The sequence below is a fragment of the Myripristis murdjan genome, chromosome 22 (assembly GCF_902150065.1).
Source record: "Myripristis murdjan chromosome 22, fMyrMur1.1, whole genome shotgun sequence".
NCBI classification, from domain to species: domain Eukaryota; kingdom Metazoa; phylum Chordata; class Actinopteri; order Holocentriformes; family Holocentridae; genus Myripristis; species Myripristis murdjan.
Genome location: NC_044001.1, coordinates 21,807,076 through 21,825,910, shown reverse-complemented (window position 1 = coordinate 21,825,910; position 18,835 = coordinate 21,807,076). Strand labels below are relative to the sequence as shown.

The 18,835-nt window shown below is 41.3% G+C and overlaps 1 protein-coding gene across 1 annotated transcript in view; it reads left to right on the top strand.

The window, feature by feature from the left end:
• Positions 1 to 18,835, top strand: part of dlgap2a (discs, large (Drosophila) homolog-associated protein 2a) — a 179,081-nt gene that overhangs the window by 145,124 nt on the left and 15,122 nt on the right. The window contains exons 7-8 of the mRNA XM_030044917.1: positions 3,099 to 3,249; positions 5,303 to 5,522. Of these exons, the coding sequence (XP_029900777.1) occupies positions 3,099 to 3,249; positions 5,303 to 5,522 (371 nt within the window). The remainder of the gene's footprint in view (positions 1 to 3,098; positions 3,250 to 5,302; positions 5,523 to 18,835) is intronic.

Here is an 18,835-nt window from a genome sequence, read left to right as displayed (position 1 = left end):
CACATTTATTTGCCCCCCATCCATGATTAGCCTCTTGAATAGCTGTAATTAATCAAAGTTAATATTGCTAAAGCATTCGATAACTCTTGATTTGACACGCGGTAATTATTCATTCAGGGAGCATTGTGTATGAACACTTCTCACTCAGATCTCAAGGTCAAAGCAGAATTCCAATCCATTGATTTGTGGCTGCATGGGACGTGCGATGCATAGCGAGCCCGCTCTCTGTTCGCTGGGATTCTTTCCGCTACTTTCCTCACATTCGCAACTTAAGTTATGTGCTAAATCTCCATTTGCTGCTCTATGATTTGTCATTCGAAAAAAAAGGATGCAACTTGTTCACGGCCCTTGATCTTGTTACACTTTGGCTGAGCGAAAAAGTAGAGTAGTCGTGTGCGTTTGTGCATAAGAGAGCGTGTGTGTGAATACAGTGGTGAAGTGAAGTGTATTAAATGCATCTACATTTCACACATCCAGCTCTCCATAGTTGACTGACCCTTATCAAGATGATATTGAGGCTCACCCCTTGTTACCCACAACCTTACTGACATGCCCGCTGAGAGAGTGTAACTGTTCCTCATAGGGCTTTGCAGTCTCTTCTGTTAGCCAGGAGGGAAGTGTATCCACTGATTTCCACTTTCTACCCGAGCAGGCACATTTCCCCTCACTCCCATTGTGTGCCCTCATCCCCTGATCCTCAAGTTAATGCATTAGTTATTATGTTAACCTTTTTTCCTCCTAAACTCATTCTTCTCCCCTGTAACGCTCTTTATCTGTGCTTCAGCATTGTCCTTCTCCTATATGCACGATCGAATGACTTTCCTCGCCTCTTTCTCCACAGAACTCTGCGCACAACAGCTATTGTCAAGGCAGGACTTTGCTTAACCACTGAAAGAATACATTCACTGGCAACATGAAAGGCAGCCAGAGTGGGGTAGTGTGAGATTCCCATCATCTGGTCGCTTAATATTGGCCAACAATGGAAGTGCATTAGCAACAGTCAAAAACATTAGAGGAAATTTGCTCTGGCAGATTTGATAAAGGGCCAGCGCTTTCTCAAAACAGCTTCCTCTTGCTCAGCTGACAATAATAGACATCTCTACGCAGCAGAGCTGGGTAAAGTAATACACATTTTATTCCTCAGTCCGTGCACTTTTATCACTTTGTCAGCTAAAAGCTCGACAAAGGTTCATTGTTGGAGGAAGGACGTCTGGGATTTTTTTTTTTTTTTTTTTTTTTTTTTTTTTTTTTTTGCACTCTCAGTTTGCTCAATTAACCACATCTAATTAGCCGCTGGGAAATAATTTGTGGTTTATGATCTAGCATAAATGTTCTTGTTTTCAGCTATGCACAGCATTTCATCATGTAGTGCTCTATAGTATCACTATCATTTTTGGGTTTGCTAGTGATGACACTTTCCCACTGTTCTTGTTCGTGCTAGTGGTCAGTGTGTGCACCTGTTATCTGTCATAACACACTTCTCATTACCGACATATACTGACATACTTAAGCATGTTGCTTAAGATCATCTGTATATGTTCCATTTATAAGACATTGCCATGACCAGGCAATTCTGCTTGTGATCTAAATGTAACATTCACCACTGATATCATAACAAGAGGACCATGACGTTCATATTGTATCACCCTAATGTTTGCAGCACTTTGGTGAAAAACCCCAAGCAAACATTCAATGTACCCCAAATGTCATACAAAGTCAGTTTCATTGGACTTGTGACCAGTGACGTCTCCACACATCCATCAAACTCCCACTTGTGGGACCAAGTAACTCTCTTTTCTTCTCTACCCACAGCTCTTACCGCTTGGATAAAATCAACAGTGACATGCGTAACTACATCACCAATTTTGCTGCAGACTTAAGGTGAATACAGGCTCAGTGCCTCCCCTCCCCTCCCCTTTCTGTTGCTGCCATGTTGCAGTGGTCAGACGTCTGAGCCAGCTGGCTCGCAGCCCTGCTGACATACTCAATATGGACGCCTCACAGAGCAAACACTGAAGACCAGTCAATGAGAGGTCACCTGGGGCGATCTCCTCACGCTGCCAAAGCTTAAAGCACGATTAAGCACAATACATATATATGATCTGATTCACTGTTATACATTATACCAACACAGAATCAAATGACATTCCTGTATTAAAGCTTACTGTCATATAGTGACATTAAATTTTTGATATATGGTCCAAATTAGTCTAGTCTTATCTGCATTTTCAGTGGAACTAGTTCTTCACTTAGAAAGTCTTCTGCTGCTCCGTGCAGGTTTATAATCTCTGCATATATTCACCCTAGGATGTTTTTGGTTGTTTAGATGGTTTATATTACTCATCATCCAGGGCCTTCCTGTGACATGGTAAGATGTGTTGGAGTTTTAATCACACTGACATTTTCCATGCTGCCAAACACTAGCGTTTAACTCTATAAAAAAAAAAGAAAAGAAAAGAAAGAAAAAAAACTGTGAAAACTGCTTACTCATCCTTGTCTAACATTAGAAACAGAGGTGGTAAAGAGGATCTCGCTTTGGCATTCCCAGTGTGCTCTGCCCAGTATCATTTAGATCACTTATAGCATCTTTCTGCTTCTACCTCTTTCCCGTTTCTCGTCTCTTTAGCAGATTTATAACCAGGCATGGTTTTCTGAGCAGCTTACTTGCCCTTCTGGGGTAGCACATTTAATTGACCTAGCTGACACCGGGATGCTCACTCTGAAGTGCCAGCTCACTAACTAGCTCCTGATTTGCATTTTCCCTTAATTCCAAACATTGATTAGATGTTTCAGCACAATAGAAATCGAACTGCCATTTTGAGGACACAGTTGAACACAGAGAGAGAGAGGGGGGAAAAAATCTCCCCTGTTGGGAGACGCAATGCCATGGTCTTTCTTTCTCTGAGGTTTAGGTCGCCCAGAGAAAGCCCACTACCTTTAATAGCACTTAACGTTTGTTGTCATCATGCTGCACCTGTGGCCACTAGTCAAAGCGCTTGTTTATTAGTTAAATTATATTTAATTGACTTGCTTAAGCTATCAACACTGTGACTGCAGTCTCACTCCCCGCTGCTTTCTGTTTGTCTCTCTCTGTTCAGTCAGAGCTACCACTTGCAAGCCACCAGGGACATGCACCCTAGCATTGCCCTGGATCCCTCTGCCAACTACAACTCGCCCAAGTTTCGCTCCAGGAACCAGAGCTACATGCGAGCCGTCAGCACGCTCAGTCAGGCTAGCTGTGTTAGCCAGGTGAGCCAGGTGAGTTTGAAACTTTCCAATTCACAACTATTTTTGGGATGTTAGTTTGGATTGTATAGCAGCAGTTCACAAACTGGAGTAACAGGGACTCCCAGAGGACCCGGAAGGGTTTCCAGGAGATCCTCAGCAAAATGAAGAGTAGTTTCTTTTCATTATAATTTAATTCACTGGAAATAATCCCAATTACAAAATGAATGAAGAATGAATATGCTAATCATTGGTTTCACTTGCACCATTATTATCTCCCCATGCATAATGTAGTAAATATTTTCTATTTGTGGGATAAACCATGTGAATGAGCCTCTGTGGTCTCCTGTGTGTCTGTGTGTGGGGCGTCTGTGACATACAAAGGTTTGTAAACCGCTGCTGTATGGACCCAACAAAAACCCTTCCTGTATTAGAGTCATGCCTTGATTGAAAATGAAATTTTACTTAAACAGCTCCACATGAGTTGTCTGTAGTCAACTACCCATAATCATGCTACATAGATACAGACATTACAAATGAATCGATTGTCACAAACTTCAAAGTTTATTTTCGCAAGGATGAGGGAGAGGTGTGGAAGAGAAGGAAGAGCTAAGGAGGAGAAAAGCATAAAAACTGGGTCAGCATGGATCCCTGGGACAACTGGCCTTAAAGGAATACTCCAACATTTTCAGAAAAATACTCTTTTTCCAACATAACCAGACTGAGACAAGATGTTTGATACCATTTGTTGTATTTTGTGTTTGCTAAGCATAGCATTGTGTTAGCGTAGCATAAAGACTTGAAGTCGAGTCTCTTTTTTGTTTGTTTGTTTGTTTGTTTGTTTTTAAACCCGAGACATGTATTTCAAATGCACATAATACACTGTGCAAAGAAGACAGCTTCGGAGTTGCTGTAAGGTTATTTTTTTCACTTTTATGGAGCTAGGTTAATGACTCCTATAGACTTCAAGTCTTTATGCTAAGCTAACATAAAATGCTACCCATAGGAACTGAATCATTGGATGTACAGAGGTTAAAATGGTATCGAACATCTTGTCTCAGTCTGGGTAAGTCGGAAAAGGGGTATTTTGCCCAAGACATTAGAGTATTCCTCTTGTATTGATGGGTTGGCTGACTGTGAAGTGATGTATACTGTACTGTGGCCATGCCTGCTAAAGGTGAAAATGTTCCACTATCTTGACTTCTTCTTAAAATCCACTTATCCTCTTCCTGTGATTATACCGCATTTATAATTGTTTCATATATGACAGTTCATTGCACATTCATGTAGATAAACTGAAAGAACTTTGATGGGGTTATTGGGAGATTTTAATCTCCCTCATAAAAGAGATGTATTGATTTGTCCAGAGTCTTGAAAGCGCAACCAAAGCCCTGCTAATTCCCACTCTCTGTCTCTGCCTTAACGACACCTTTCTGAGGCCATTACAAGATAATACATCTACCAATAGCACAAGATTGTTATCTTCGATTCTCGATATTGCTAAATGAGAGTGAGGTGATAACCATCAAATGATTTCTACTCAGTAGAGCAGCCATTCTTACTGAGTCAGTATCTCAGAAATCACAAGATACACATCTGAGGAATTTAATAATTATGAAACAGTAATAGTTCTTGTCAAGATCAAGAAACATTCTCTCAGGCTGCTCTATCACTCTGCGTAATATAACCTTGATTCCATTCAAATTCACATCTTGTGGAGTGATTTTATAAAGACAATGCAAGGGCTACTTCAGCAAATGTAATCACCTCAGAGGTAATTTGCTGGTATGGAAATATGATGAAACAATTTCAAAGCAGTACTTAAACAAATCCAGACTTCTTCTATGGCATTTAAAAAAACACATTGTGTGCCACAATCAAAGTGCATTGACTTCTCTGCAGGTTAGCCCTTTGATTCAGGAGGGAAGCCTGTTTTTATTCTAAAAAGGAAACAGAGAGACAGAGAGCACAATGTCAGGCTTTACAACCAACCAATTAGTTTCTCCCAGTTAACAAAGAAATAACCTCACTTACTAAAGGAAGGAGAAAAGACGCCTATGGCTTTTGTTTCTCACAGGTGAGTGAGACAGAGATAAATGGCCAGTTTGAGTCAGTGTGCGAGTCGGTGTTCAGCGAGGTAGAATCACAGGCCATGGAGGCTTTGGACCTGCCCGGCTGTTTCAGAACCAGAAGCCACAGCTACCTGCGGGCCATCCAGGCTGGCTACTCCCAGGACGATGACTGTATCCCCCCCATGGCCTCTTCCACTGTCACCTCCACCATCCGGTCCACCACAGGTAAGGGCAACTTAACATATCTTTGGACATCATTTGTACAGTACAAGATATATCATACTGTGTATTGATATTTCTGTTTGCTTAAGTCCTGCCCTTTTGACACCAAGACTTACATTTGGCAATGATATGTGTGATAATGGATAAAATGTAGAACAGTGAGTGCAAACTTGACATAGTGTCGAAAAGCTCCATATCTTTGCATGAATCACTTTTGTATGTTTCCATTGTTTCTGATGGACATATGATTAACGTAGCTACAGCTTGTGAGTTGTGCCAGTTCATCCTACTGTATTTTGGATACAGTGCTTCATCTGCTCATCCACTGGATGCATCAGAGAGTAAAGCTATGAACCCTATTGAAAAACATAAACGGACATTGGAGTAAAAATCAGATCAGAATAAGGAAATGAGTGCTTTTTCATGTACATTTTGGATATCTGCCTTGTTCCATGATGCCACATGGTGGCACTTGTGATTGTGCTTACAGCTTGGCTGAAAATAGTGAAATAAACAAATATGAACTCTTTTCTTGCAAGCTCAATTTATGCAGTAATGCAAAGACTTCAATACCACAACATACTCCATGTACTTTTTCCTCCTGCAGATTGTTCACTTCAAACCAATTATTTTGTCTCATTGCAAAGGTCTTGAGCTCATGTTTACAAACATTGAGGTCATATTAAAGAAATTTGAACTGTTGTGTCTAGATATATTGTAGTTTTTGATTAATGTAGATCTAAGTTGTCTTTGAGCACACTATTAGCTGAACAAATGGTACAATTTTTAGTCTTACATTTCATATATACAATCGTTATACAATAAATCAAAACCTACTCAGCTGACACATGCATATATTTCTGGTGATGAGCCTTGGTCATAATTTGTTGGTGATTTCAACAATCCCCATAATGGTTGCTGGATTCACAGAGGAAACGATACGTCTATATACAGATGAAGAATGTTGGAAGAAAAGAAGAAAAGGTGTCTGGAAAAGAAGTCAGAATGGATCCCACTCTTCCCTCAGTAGATTCAAGAACTAACAACATCGGTTGGTCTGTGATAGAGAGGGTTAGAGGTGTGGCCATCTGGAGATGTGCTTATGATGGATAATTCAGACTTATAAACGGTTACTCGCTTACACTGCTTTCTCAGTAAACTCAAACCCTTTTTATATATATGATGGATTTTACCACCATTTTGGATATGGGGCAATTAGTACTTGGAATCGATGGGTCAAACTGGACCTCACATTTTCAATAGGGTTCATACTATACCTCCTGAGTGATGGGGAAAGGTTTGCAAGCTTTGCTCATCTTTTCATTGCACAAAGTACATATTTGTTTACTTCCAACTTAAAGTAGAAAAGCATGCATAAAAGGATTGTTCTTATACATCATTTACTTGAAGTATTGTTCATTCTCTGTGATGTGTCTCAGGAGCTGGGAATTTCAGCTTTGTGCATTGAAAAGATGTTAAGAATGCATGCTACAAATTAAGATTGAGAAGGCAGTGTAAACCATTATCACAAATGAGTCAAAATGGGAATGCTTTCTCAGTGTTGTGTTGGTTTCCAGCAAACACTGTGTAATGGAGTAATCAAGTTTAAAAATTCTTCATTGTTCTTTGAAGTTGAGGAAAATACATTTATAAAGGTGAGCAAAATGGGGCAATAACCATAAAATTAACTTTAATGGTTGTAGATTTTTTTATTATCTTATTTTGACTCATGGCATTCAGTGCATGACTTGCTGTTGTTGCTTTGTGGCTATGAAAAGCACCTTTTCTCCAGCTGCTCACACCTGTGGCCATATTACAGGTACATATTTACATTTGTCTTCCAGACAGAAATTATGTGCAGGAAGACACTTGTTTACCTGACCGGGCCAGTGTACGTGAGGATTTGGCAGACACAGTCCCTTTGGCTCATGATGATTTAGGCTGCCCCATCAGAAGAGACAGACTTTACCAACAAGATAGCATGGGGGCTACAGCCAAACCTCTGTCTGGACCACCTGTCTCGCCAAGCCTCTTCAGATCCCCCAGATCTAGTGTTCATGCCCCAGAACGACCCTCACCAAAAGCCATCCAGGCCAGTATCAAAGAATCAGCAACTTTGGCTGCAGCCATCAGCATGCAGTGGAAGGAAGAGGTCTCAGCCATGCGTCGAGAGCTAGCTGAACTCAGGAGGGACCTCTGTACAGAGCTGCGTGCTTTCAACAGTAATTTCAACACTTTCACACAGCATTACAACACATGGTCTCCCCAAGGTGGCAACATGGCAGCTGGAACTGGGGTAGGTTTAGGTGGAGGGGTAAGAGGCGGAGGACTTGGAGCATCTGGCGTAGATAGAGGAACTGGAGGGGCGAGAGAAAAGACACCCCAAGTGTCTAAAGTGTCTGTGGGGACCCAGGCCAGGAGCAAGGTCCTGATCCGGCAAAGCACTGCTGATGCGGCTGTCAATTGTCCAGAGGAGAAGGAGGAACAAAAGAAGAATGGAAAGGGGCGCAGACATTTGCCAAAACAGCTCTCTATGGACCCAAGTATTCTTGCATGCCCACAATCCATGTATATTGAAAGTGCCATACCACTTTCATTAGATCCATTACTTTCAGGCTCTGCTAAAACAAGTCAGTCGGAGGAAAAACCTGTAGACTTGCCTACTGTGCCCTTGACAGAACTGCTGCCCCATGACAAGGTGAGTTCCTCAGATGAGGTCACTTCTGAGCTAGTCACCCCTCATTTCACAGCCCCACCTCCAGCCGAAACAGCCATCGAAAGTCCTCCTGACTCAAAGACAGTTGAACAAGTTACTCTAATCACCCCAGAACTAATATCCTTTGATCAATCTACTGGATACCATTCAGATTCTGAACCACCTGACCTTGATGATGTGAAGCCTCCAGACTCAGAATCTCTTGATAGAGATAAGATACACCTACCATATCCAGTTCCTGTAGTTACTGTGTCTCCACCAGAGGATCATGATTATGACATGACATCTGATTCAGAGTCTCCAGAACATATCACTGTGGACAAATCCGATCCACCATCTCAAGAGCCAATTACCGTATGTTCACCATTAGAAGATTCACAGCTGGCAGAGCCAGTAGAATCAGACCAAGAATCACTGGACACACCGATGATGTCTTCATCTGAGCCCATTAATCAAGATACTGTCACAGTCTGTCCATGTGATGCATCTATACATGATCTTGTTGCTGTTCAACTATCTAATTTAGAGCCAGACAACCAATGTCCATCTATCGTGGTGTCAGAATACCATGACACTGACTCTCCTGCAAGTCCAGCTGCCTCTGAGACAAATGCAGATCCCATTACCACCTTTCCAGATGATCCAGATGATTCTGATCCACCTCCAGAGCCAGTTACTTCAGAGTCAGCCTTTTATTCTGATTCAGGATGTGCTCTACCAAACACTGCTGACTCTGCTGAATCGGAGTTCCAAGAGTCAGAGTGGCCACCTCTTCCAGAGCCACTTGACACCTCCCGTATATATCATGCTGATCTTGTCCACTTTGACTTAGTCATGCTGACTTCTCTAGACCAAGATGATCTTGATTCAGTGTTCATGGACCCTGAACCAGACCCACTGGACCTGAGTCTTGACTCTCCATCTAATACAGTGGATTTAGATCCACCCTCCTACCAGCCAGATTGTCCAAGTTCATCCCTACCCATTGTGGATTCCGCCACTGTGTGCCAAGAAGATCCATCACAATTGACAGAATTGGTTTGTTTGGATCCAGCTATGGAGTATCGCTTAGCTCACATGCCCCAGGATATAACCAGTGAATTCTGTGAAGACCCACAACCACAGGTCATTGTCACAATATCCCCTCCTAGTTCAGTATCTCCTGACCCAGAGGTTTCACAGGACAAAGACTTCGGTCCTTCAGATCCAATTCCACTGACTGACTCAGCTCTGGATCCCCTAGATTTAGATCCATCACCAGCTGATCCTGAAGATCCTGAAGATATACACATACCATCAGTGGATCCTACGCCCATGGCGCCAGATGATACAATAGAAGAACCACTTGGGTGTATGGTTGTATCCCAGGGTTATGGGAGATTGGTGGAAGAGGAACACCCCGGTAGTCCTGATAAGTCCTCCTTTGAGCAGGGTTTTCTGTGGCACAGGTGGCAGAGGAGAGGTCAGGAACCACAATCATTGCGTAGGAGTGCCAGTGTGGAACTATGGAGTGGGAGATACGAGTACAACAGTGCTGAAATCACATACGTGTCTCTTACTCTGTGAAGTCATACCTCATCCTCAGCAGACAAAATGTAGCTCAAATTATCTTTATAGTTCATGTTTTGTAGCTGCCAATACACAGAAGAGCAATCTGCAGATCTAAATGTCTTGTGGGCATCGGCATTTAGGACAACGATTTCACTACACATGAACCTCCAGTAATCTCTCTCTAGATTTAAAAAAAAAAAAAGACTGCGTCAGTAGCAGCACGTGCCATATTTCATGGATTATACCACACTACAAGAACATAATGAACAATCAGTAGTGTCAATTTTGCTGTACAATCATGCTTTAAAAATTGTTACCGCAAGCACTATGAACTCTCTGAAGCAGTTCTCAACACTGATGTGAATTATCTTCCAAGATAATACCTATGGTAGAGTTAATATCAAGGACAGTTTTCCTGTTTCAAACACTGGATGCACTTATAATGAATGTACTTGTTCAGTCAGCGGACTAGACATAGATGACATTTAACACACCTGTTTTTGCAGAGACTCTCTTGGGAGCTCTGTGATACTGAGAAGATGGCCCAGTGTTTTTGAGGTCTTGACAATCTTTGCAGTGACTGTGGAAATAGTCCTCTCCTTGAATTGTTTTGAGCTCTCTGTTTAATGTCACTCTTGAGTGGAGTGAAGTAAATCTTGACAGTTATCATATAACTATAAATCCCAAGGACATGCTGTTTACCGTGTGAGCTGTTGGATGGACGCTGCTGTTATAAAGAAACAGGGAATGATACTGTAAAATGATGTTGTTTGCACAACCTAAAACAGAGCTGAAATACTGTACCACAATTAACTGATAATCCATTAGGACAATAACTTGTGTAACACTCCTGCTCACATATAGTTAAAAAACCAGTACAGCTATGGTATGTAGCCTACATGCACACACAAACCCATCTCACCTACATCCACATGTACACATTGCTTACCATATCATCAACACCCACGCACAATCATACTTATACATACACACACCTTTGCTGGACAATTATCATTAGGATAACTGAAATTACATTAATGACAAAAAATACACAATCCATCCCTGTTCAATTTATCTGAAACTATCTACAGTAATAATGGGCCTTGTGGAAAGGTGATATTGTATTTTTGCTGTAAAATATCATCTTCATGCTCAGGAATCAAAGACTGAGAATGTAATACTACTGGGACGTAAGTGTAATGACATGTTGAATTGTGTTCTTTCCTGAAAGGAATCTGTGGATTATTGAGAGACTATTTTGTAAGATTATGTGTGATACTGAATGATGAAAATTATGGTTTAATGGTGCATGTTTATGACTGATGCCTCAGTATTTTGTTCATTTCATGTTTACAATGCCTCACGACACATATTTGGTTCCATTCATATTTTCATTTTAATGGTCAATGTCAGGAAGAGAGCCTTTATACAGCCCAAGACACAGAATGACAATTCTGCTACCAGCAATGAACAGTTAAAAAGCCGGGCAAATCACAAGAAATATCTGTGCTATCTGTCCAATTAATGGGCTTTATATGAACTCACCCACTGAACTCTGTGCTCTAATAAAGTGCACTGGAACAAAAAGAACCTTTCAAAAGAACATCTGTGAGTTGCCAGAAAAGGATTCCCCCGTGTTGTTTTGAACTGAAAATGTGCAGAGCACTTTAAGAAAGTTTGCTAAATTGGCTGAATTGGAAGTGTTTTCAAAGGGCTAGGAAGTTAATTAGGCTGTATTGTCATATTCATTTTGCTCATTTCACATAAGCATAAAATACATTTTTTCTACTCTGGGTCCTTGCCACGGTAAATTTTCCATCAGAAAGGCTGTCATCCACAGGGAGCACATAGTTTAGTCCATGCTGCAATGACATCATGCTTCGTCATGTACTCCTAAAAGATAAACTGCATCAGGATTCAGTCTTGCAGTGGAAGAATTTCCGATAATAGAATTGTGATTTTTTTTTTCCATTTTTTTCCCTTTGTACATGCACTTTTTTGCATTTGAATGGCAACAAATAGTAAAAAGCTGAAAAGACGATGCTGAGTAGTCATGAAATTGTTATTTAACTGAGAACATATTTTTGGAGAGATTAAAAAGCTCTCGTTCCCATACTGTTTTTGTTTTAAACTTTGAAACATTGCTTTCTACATTATAGCACGTGGAGTTGTCATGAAGGGCCCTAAGCAAGATTAGCTATGCTTGCCAGTGCTTGCACACGCCACTGCCACTCCTCACTTGTGAATGTGATGCACCCCTTTCATCCGTCTCCATTTGGACATGTTAGATGACATATTAGCTTGTCATGTTTGTAAAAGGGCTCTGTAAATAAGCCAATAACCTCAGTGGTTTGAGAGGGAAGTGCTCTACAGTAATTTTCTTGATTACTTATATTACTCTCTGTGTACACCAGTTTCATTATTTGTGAACTTGATATAGTTTGAATTGAGACAAGTCAAATAAGGTTATAACCTCAATAAAACCAATCTCCATTTACTGGGTTAAATCAAATGAGAATAAAATCTCAAGCTTAATTATCATCTTTCATAGGACATATCTGTAAGGCATATCTCAAATGAAAAGAATGCCTGCAACAGCAGTTTTGCAGTTATAATCTGCACTCAAGGTTATGATGACATTTTCTTTCATTTCACCAGGCACTTTCTACACAGTTGGGGGAAAAAAGTGTCCAGATTGGTACTTTAGTCAACCAGAAACTGCTCGCTTGCATTGTTCGAACTCTGGTAGTTTCAGTTTGACTCTTTTTTCCCCACTTTAAGAGAAAGGCCTGGTAAAGTGAGGGTTACACTATATCTTGAACCTGAAAACAAAATGAATAACTTTGGCTGTACATCATACCATACAAACACCTGTTGGATCCACCTTAAGTATGCCATTATGTGCTGTAAGTTATTTTATGTTTGGGCAGATATGCCCACTCGTCTGAATGTCCGCCCCACTCACTTGTTTTCAGGGATCCAGTTCTGCCTCCCCTCCACCTGCAGCATTGATCGGACCCCCCAGCAACCCCCAGGTAAACCTCCTGCCCGGGGCAACCTCCATTGCTCTAGTTCAGTGTGCTTAGTATTATTTTAAAGTACAAGTGGATGAAGTCTGGAAACAAAGGTACTTGGATTCCTCTGAAAATCCATTTTCAACAACGTTGAGTCCCTGCACTTAACTCCCACACTCACAGCCAAGAAAAGCAAATGTGGACTTCATCAGCCCTAGCCACCCTAATGAAAGGCCACCACATGACTAATGAACTATAAGTAACCATGCAGTTAACAAGCTGCATCACTCTGATTCACAATTAAGAGTTTATTCGGATAAAAACAACAATACTGCCTCACTGAAGAGCTTTGTCATTAACATCCAGCCTTACTGCATTCACACCACTTGATTACTTGTCACTGTCCTCTCCTTGAGCTCTTTGAGTACTGTGACCCTCACTGATCCATCAAAACTAGGCCCTGTCTAGCAGGTAGATTGACTAACGGCGAGGTGAAATGTGTAATTGCTCTGCCACACTATTGCCACACCCCCTCTCAAAACCACTAAAACTGCTCTCCTGACTGGGAGAGAGTGATCGCAGTCATGATAGAGCTCAAGTGACAAGAGTGGTTTCTCAGACACTGACACATTTATGAATGTGGGACTCTGTAAAAAAAAAAAAAAAAAAAAAACTGCTTCATGACATCTCTCTATGCCCATGTCTGCAGTATCACATGGACACGCATACACATGCACACAACCCTCTGGATGTTTCCATATTTAGCTTTCCTTGTGCCTTGGTGCTTTTTGATCTGTCTGGTGAACATGGCGCTTTGTCAAGCGCTTTGTGTTTTGTAGGGGTGGGGTTAAGGCAGGGATGTTGACACGAGTCTAACTGGTGGCATGCGGATGCTGTTCAGTATGCCACTCAGAGCAGGCTGCCTCTCTGACAGGGAGAAGGTCATTGCTTGTCTGCCGCCCCTCGCTCTCTCTCCCGCTCTCTCTCTCTCTCTCTCTCATCTCTGGAGACTCTCCATCATTGACTGTGGCTGCCATTACTTAAAGATAGATTCGGCAGTGTGACATTCATGAACAGCAGGGCCACATCTGAGGCAGAGTCTGAGGCATTACAGACTAGCAAAAGAATTTCCTTGACCCCCAGGACAACAGGAGTTGGCCATGAGATTGGCTATATCTGCAGTCACATGGGCGTTTAATTTTGTACAAATGATCTGTATGGCTCTCAGTGACACCTTTAAACTTCTGTATACGGTCCCGTGGAGCTTATGTAACAGGGAATGCACCATTGGAGTTGTTTGAGTAATGATTCACCCAGTCTGTTTTTTGTTATCTCTTGTCAGCTATTTTTAAAATGTATTTTTTTTATTTATTTGTGCGGGCAACATTTGTGACAGCGCCGATAATGGAGTTCCCTATCCATCTCTCTCCCCCGCCCTCTGTCGCTTTCTCTCTCCTTCTCCCGCCAGATCATTTACATATCCTTAAAAGCCTGCTGCAAAAACAAACCGCTGCGGTTTCTATACAGTGACAAATCTATTCGGGTAGTAAGACTCTTAATGATGTGTCGCTCAACTCCCCACTCTCTGCCACCCCCCACCCCCACCCCCACCTCCTGTGTTAGTATACAGTCCAGACCTGGTAGATAGAGGGATCCTAAAGAAGATGTATTGGTTGATTCACTGCCTTTATGTCTCACGTTATTCAGCCTCACTGGCACAGTGGGGTGCGTGTGTGTGTGTGTGTGTGTGTGTGTGTGTGTGTGTGTGTGTGCGTGCGTGCGTGCGTGCATGCATGCTCACTCATGCAGTCCGGTGGACATTCCATAGTGAATAAATCAGATGCATGAGTTACAGTTGTGTTTACATGAGTTAAGACTGTTTAAGTGCCAAGGAACTGTGTGCATCTTGTTGTCATGGAGATGTTTATACAGACAGATTTATATTAATTTAGATCATACATTATTTCATGTCTAAACTAACAAATGTACCAATTAACCTGCACACCAGTTAATGATTTGTACACTGATTTACTTCCTAGTTTTGCTTGCTGTATCGATTCTGTATATTTCCTGATTATTAAATTCAATAAATAACTAATTTGATTTGGTAGTGGTGGTCATGTAACAGCGTTTTATATTTGTTTTATTTCAAATCCACCAAGAACATTGCTTCTATCTCCTGTTAAAAACTGCTGTTTTAGCTCTTAACCCTTTATATCACAAATGATGCACTTATAAATGAAAACTGTGTTGCACTTAGCTTCCATGACTATGCTTCAGTCCCAGTATGTCCACGCCCTCCACTACATTTTGATATTTCAATATGATTGTGGTGGGTTGTTTTGTTGAATGCAGGGTCTTGGATATTGCAGTGGTGTATGTGGCACATAACATTGCCGAAGGTTTTGTTCAGTGCCTTTGCTGCAGGCAGGGGCACGAGTGACTGAGTGAATGTACGGTCCCTGTTCGCTTCAGATGAAATCTAAATGCTGAGTAATACCACCACTGCCAAGATGGAAGCAAGAATTATGACTCCCCTTTGCACGACTGGCTGGCTAATAATGGCTCTATTTTGGTCCTCCTGCTGAATCATGCCCCCTCAATGGGTCATCTCTCTCTCCACCTCCCTCCCTTGATCTCCCATCTCTCCCTAATTCATCCATTGCCCTCTCTTGCTTTCCCTCCCCATGTCTCTCTCCCTCTTCCTCTCATTTGCACATACAATAAAAAAAAAATCTCTTCCCTTCTCCCTTTCTTTTCTGATCCCGCTTCTCTCACTCTACCTCCCTTTCCTCTCCATCTCTATTCTCTCTCCCTGTCTGGTTGAGAAGTTAATTTTGTGAATGGGCAGCAGAGTGAGTCATTAAGTCCTCGGAGCAAAAAGCTCTTCATAGGCCAGACGTCTCTGGTTATTTATAAACACAACCTCGATATGGGTGAGGGAGAGGCCAAAAGGTGTTGCAGCCTTGAAGTGAAGCCCCGGATAATTTCTCATCATGAATTATTGAATGATGCTTTTCCCAAAGGTGGTTGGCAACTAAAAAAAAAATATCTTGTTTCAGAAAACAACGCATTTGTGTAGTAATTCTGGTTTACAGGCTATAGTGTAATTAGGGGGAAACACAATTAATCCTAAACTAGAGGTTTGGGGGGCCTGGATGGAGGCAGCAGCTCATTAGAACTCAAAATAGATCAGATTTTACTCTCAGAAGGACCGGCTTAATTGCTTTGTGTGATGTAAGCATTTGTCAGACAGAGGAACAGAAACACAGAGTTCAGCACTCTACCTGTTTGCTGTGGAAAACGATAACCCATAACTTGACCTGCTGCATGATTCAGTATTCTAACTCTTTCTCTTCTCTCTCTGTTCCTCCCTGCTCCTCAGAAGGCTCTCTGGTACCCAGCACACTCTTAGCTTTCATCATTACACGAGAAACGGGGCTTGTGTTTTAGATGTTTCAGCCCATGACAGTGTTGAGCTTTTCTCTCGCTTGTAAATGCAGGCACGTCAAAACCTAAAAGCCATTCACTACCCATTCCTTGCTCCATCTCTGTGGATTAAATCCATATTCTCATTTGCACTTGAAAGAGAGTATTCCCGCTTGTTCTATCGTCAAATGGACAGAAAAAGATGACAGCTGTCAGCCGTACGTGAGCAATGCCCCTTGATTGCAATGCCTGGTTTCTGTAGTGTTCTGGTATTTCACCGGCATAAAAAAAAAAAAATCATGACCTTTAAAAGGTGCCCATTGCCCACATTTCCAGCTATTCTCCCCCTTATCTCAACTTTGAAAGTGAACAAGAGTCAGGGAAAAAGATTTTAACACTGGTGACACATGACCACCGCTCTTGATGAGAAAGTACTCACTCAGGAAGGAGTTTAGATCACGATTATGAACGATAATAAAAGATGTTTCTTATTTGCAAGAAAGCTCCCAATCACCTTGGAACCTTGCCAGGAATGTTCCTTATTAGGAATCTGTTTTGTCCAAAAGATCACATGCATTTAGACAACCAAACAAGGAAATGTCAAATGACTCACTTTCCATGATAGCCCCTCACAGAACTACAATGTAAAAAAAATATAAACGGAACATGAGATAACATTGAGTTAGGTTACTTCGGAAAGCAGCTATGCCAGGCAAGTTTGCTTTGATAATAAAAGGAGACGAGGCATCATCTTTGAATCGTCCCTGGGGAGACAACCAACAAGACCAGAGCCCTGTTTCATGGGGTCACAACATTAGTAAAACAGAAAAAACATATTTTTCATTCACCAAGGCTAGTTGTTATACCTGGGCTTGTCTCAGGTTTCAGCATTGGTTGAGCTCTGTTTGTACAATCTGCAATATCTTAAAGTGTGATTGGCTGATTATATGTCTTAAGTTGATGTGCTTTCACGTGTCGCATTTGAAATTTTACCATTGGAAACTCACATGGCACATGGCAATGCACTGTCTCCTTTTATTATCATAAAGTCTCTGGTACAACCAGTGTTTTTGGCTCACTGCATAGTTTTATGGGATATCATACACAGCAAGGGATCCACTTGACTGAGCAAAGGGACCACTTGTTTCCCTAAAATGTTGCCAAATCAAAGAACTTAAGTGGAGTGTGCCCTATGCATGCAAATGACGGAGATTGGAAAGGCAGTTCTCAGATCATATCAAGAGTCTGGAAAATGATACAAGAGTGACGTGCATCCAGAAAATTGCAAAATGTGATGGAATCCAAATCTTACGCAATGAAAATGAACAATTTACCACACAAAAAAATATAGGTGCTAACAGACAAGAGTCATCAGGTTTTTGCGTAGGTGAGTTTGAGACATGTATTTTGTTAGGTGTCAAGTTAGCTTCACTACATTACAATTCTTTGGACGTGTTGCGGACAGCGTGTGGTTCATTTTGTATACTGACTACATAGTTTGTTGTTATTTCTACATATCAGCCATTCAAGGTTCGAAAATACAAATATTTAATACCTTTCATGAAGTAGTTAGTACACAGGCATGCTCTGACTCTATGCTTCCAAAAACACTATGCAAATTTGAAAAGCCATTTTAAGTTAAGGTTATGGCTAAAGATACTTTATTGTCTCCCATATGAGATGATAAAAAAAATTGAAACAGAAAATTTGTGTTGGATTAAAGGAACTGCAGCATCGCAGCAAGAGCCCTCCTCCAAGTCATCAGCATGGCAGTGTCATCCTGCCGGCAGCTGCAAAATCCTTCTGTTATTGTTAAGTAATTTTCAGGAATTTATGCCTTTTGAGAGGTTGTAGCCTGCCTTTGGTGCACGACAGAACCAATGGTTTTTCTCTCTGTAGGATCAGTCTGAGCAACAGTAGACCATGCAAATGTATGGCATGTATGGCTATACTCACTCCAATACTTGACTAGTCCTCCCGATCACCGCCTACTGTTCACAACAATGTAGGGTTTAGAATGTAACATCACCAGAAAACTCCCCATGAAGACCACAAGTCTTTGCTGCATATTATCTTTTCACTAAACCCAGTGAAGATTCACAGGTGAATCGGTCCATTTTTGACATAAATTATGCTTATCCCAGTTCGCCAACAAGATTCATCCTGTCAAATTAAAAAGAGGCAATTGAGCTGCCTCATGTCCTACCCTAATCACTATGATATATTAGAAATAATCAGTTAAGAGAATGGGGTCAATTTAAGCTAATTATTGCATTCATTAGGAAATATGTCATGTCAACATGCTTGTCTTCTAACCTGTCAACACATAACACATGGGCAGTCTTCATATGAGTTTTGTGTCTTGATGCATTAAGGGGTTGTAGTTGGTTTAAGAAAATCTTCATTTCCTCATTAATATGAAAATTTATGCAGGAAGTGTGCCAAAATCTAATCAGATCATCTACTCTATAGAGGGAGAGTTATTGTGTTCACATGAAAGAGACAGACAGACAGACAGACAGACACCACCTTAACAACATAATGGTAGATGGTGGTGGGACAGAAACAACACAAAGATTTGCTGCTTTGCTGCAAAACTGAGCTTA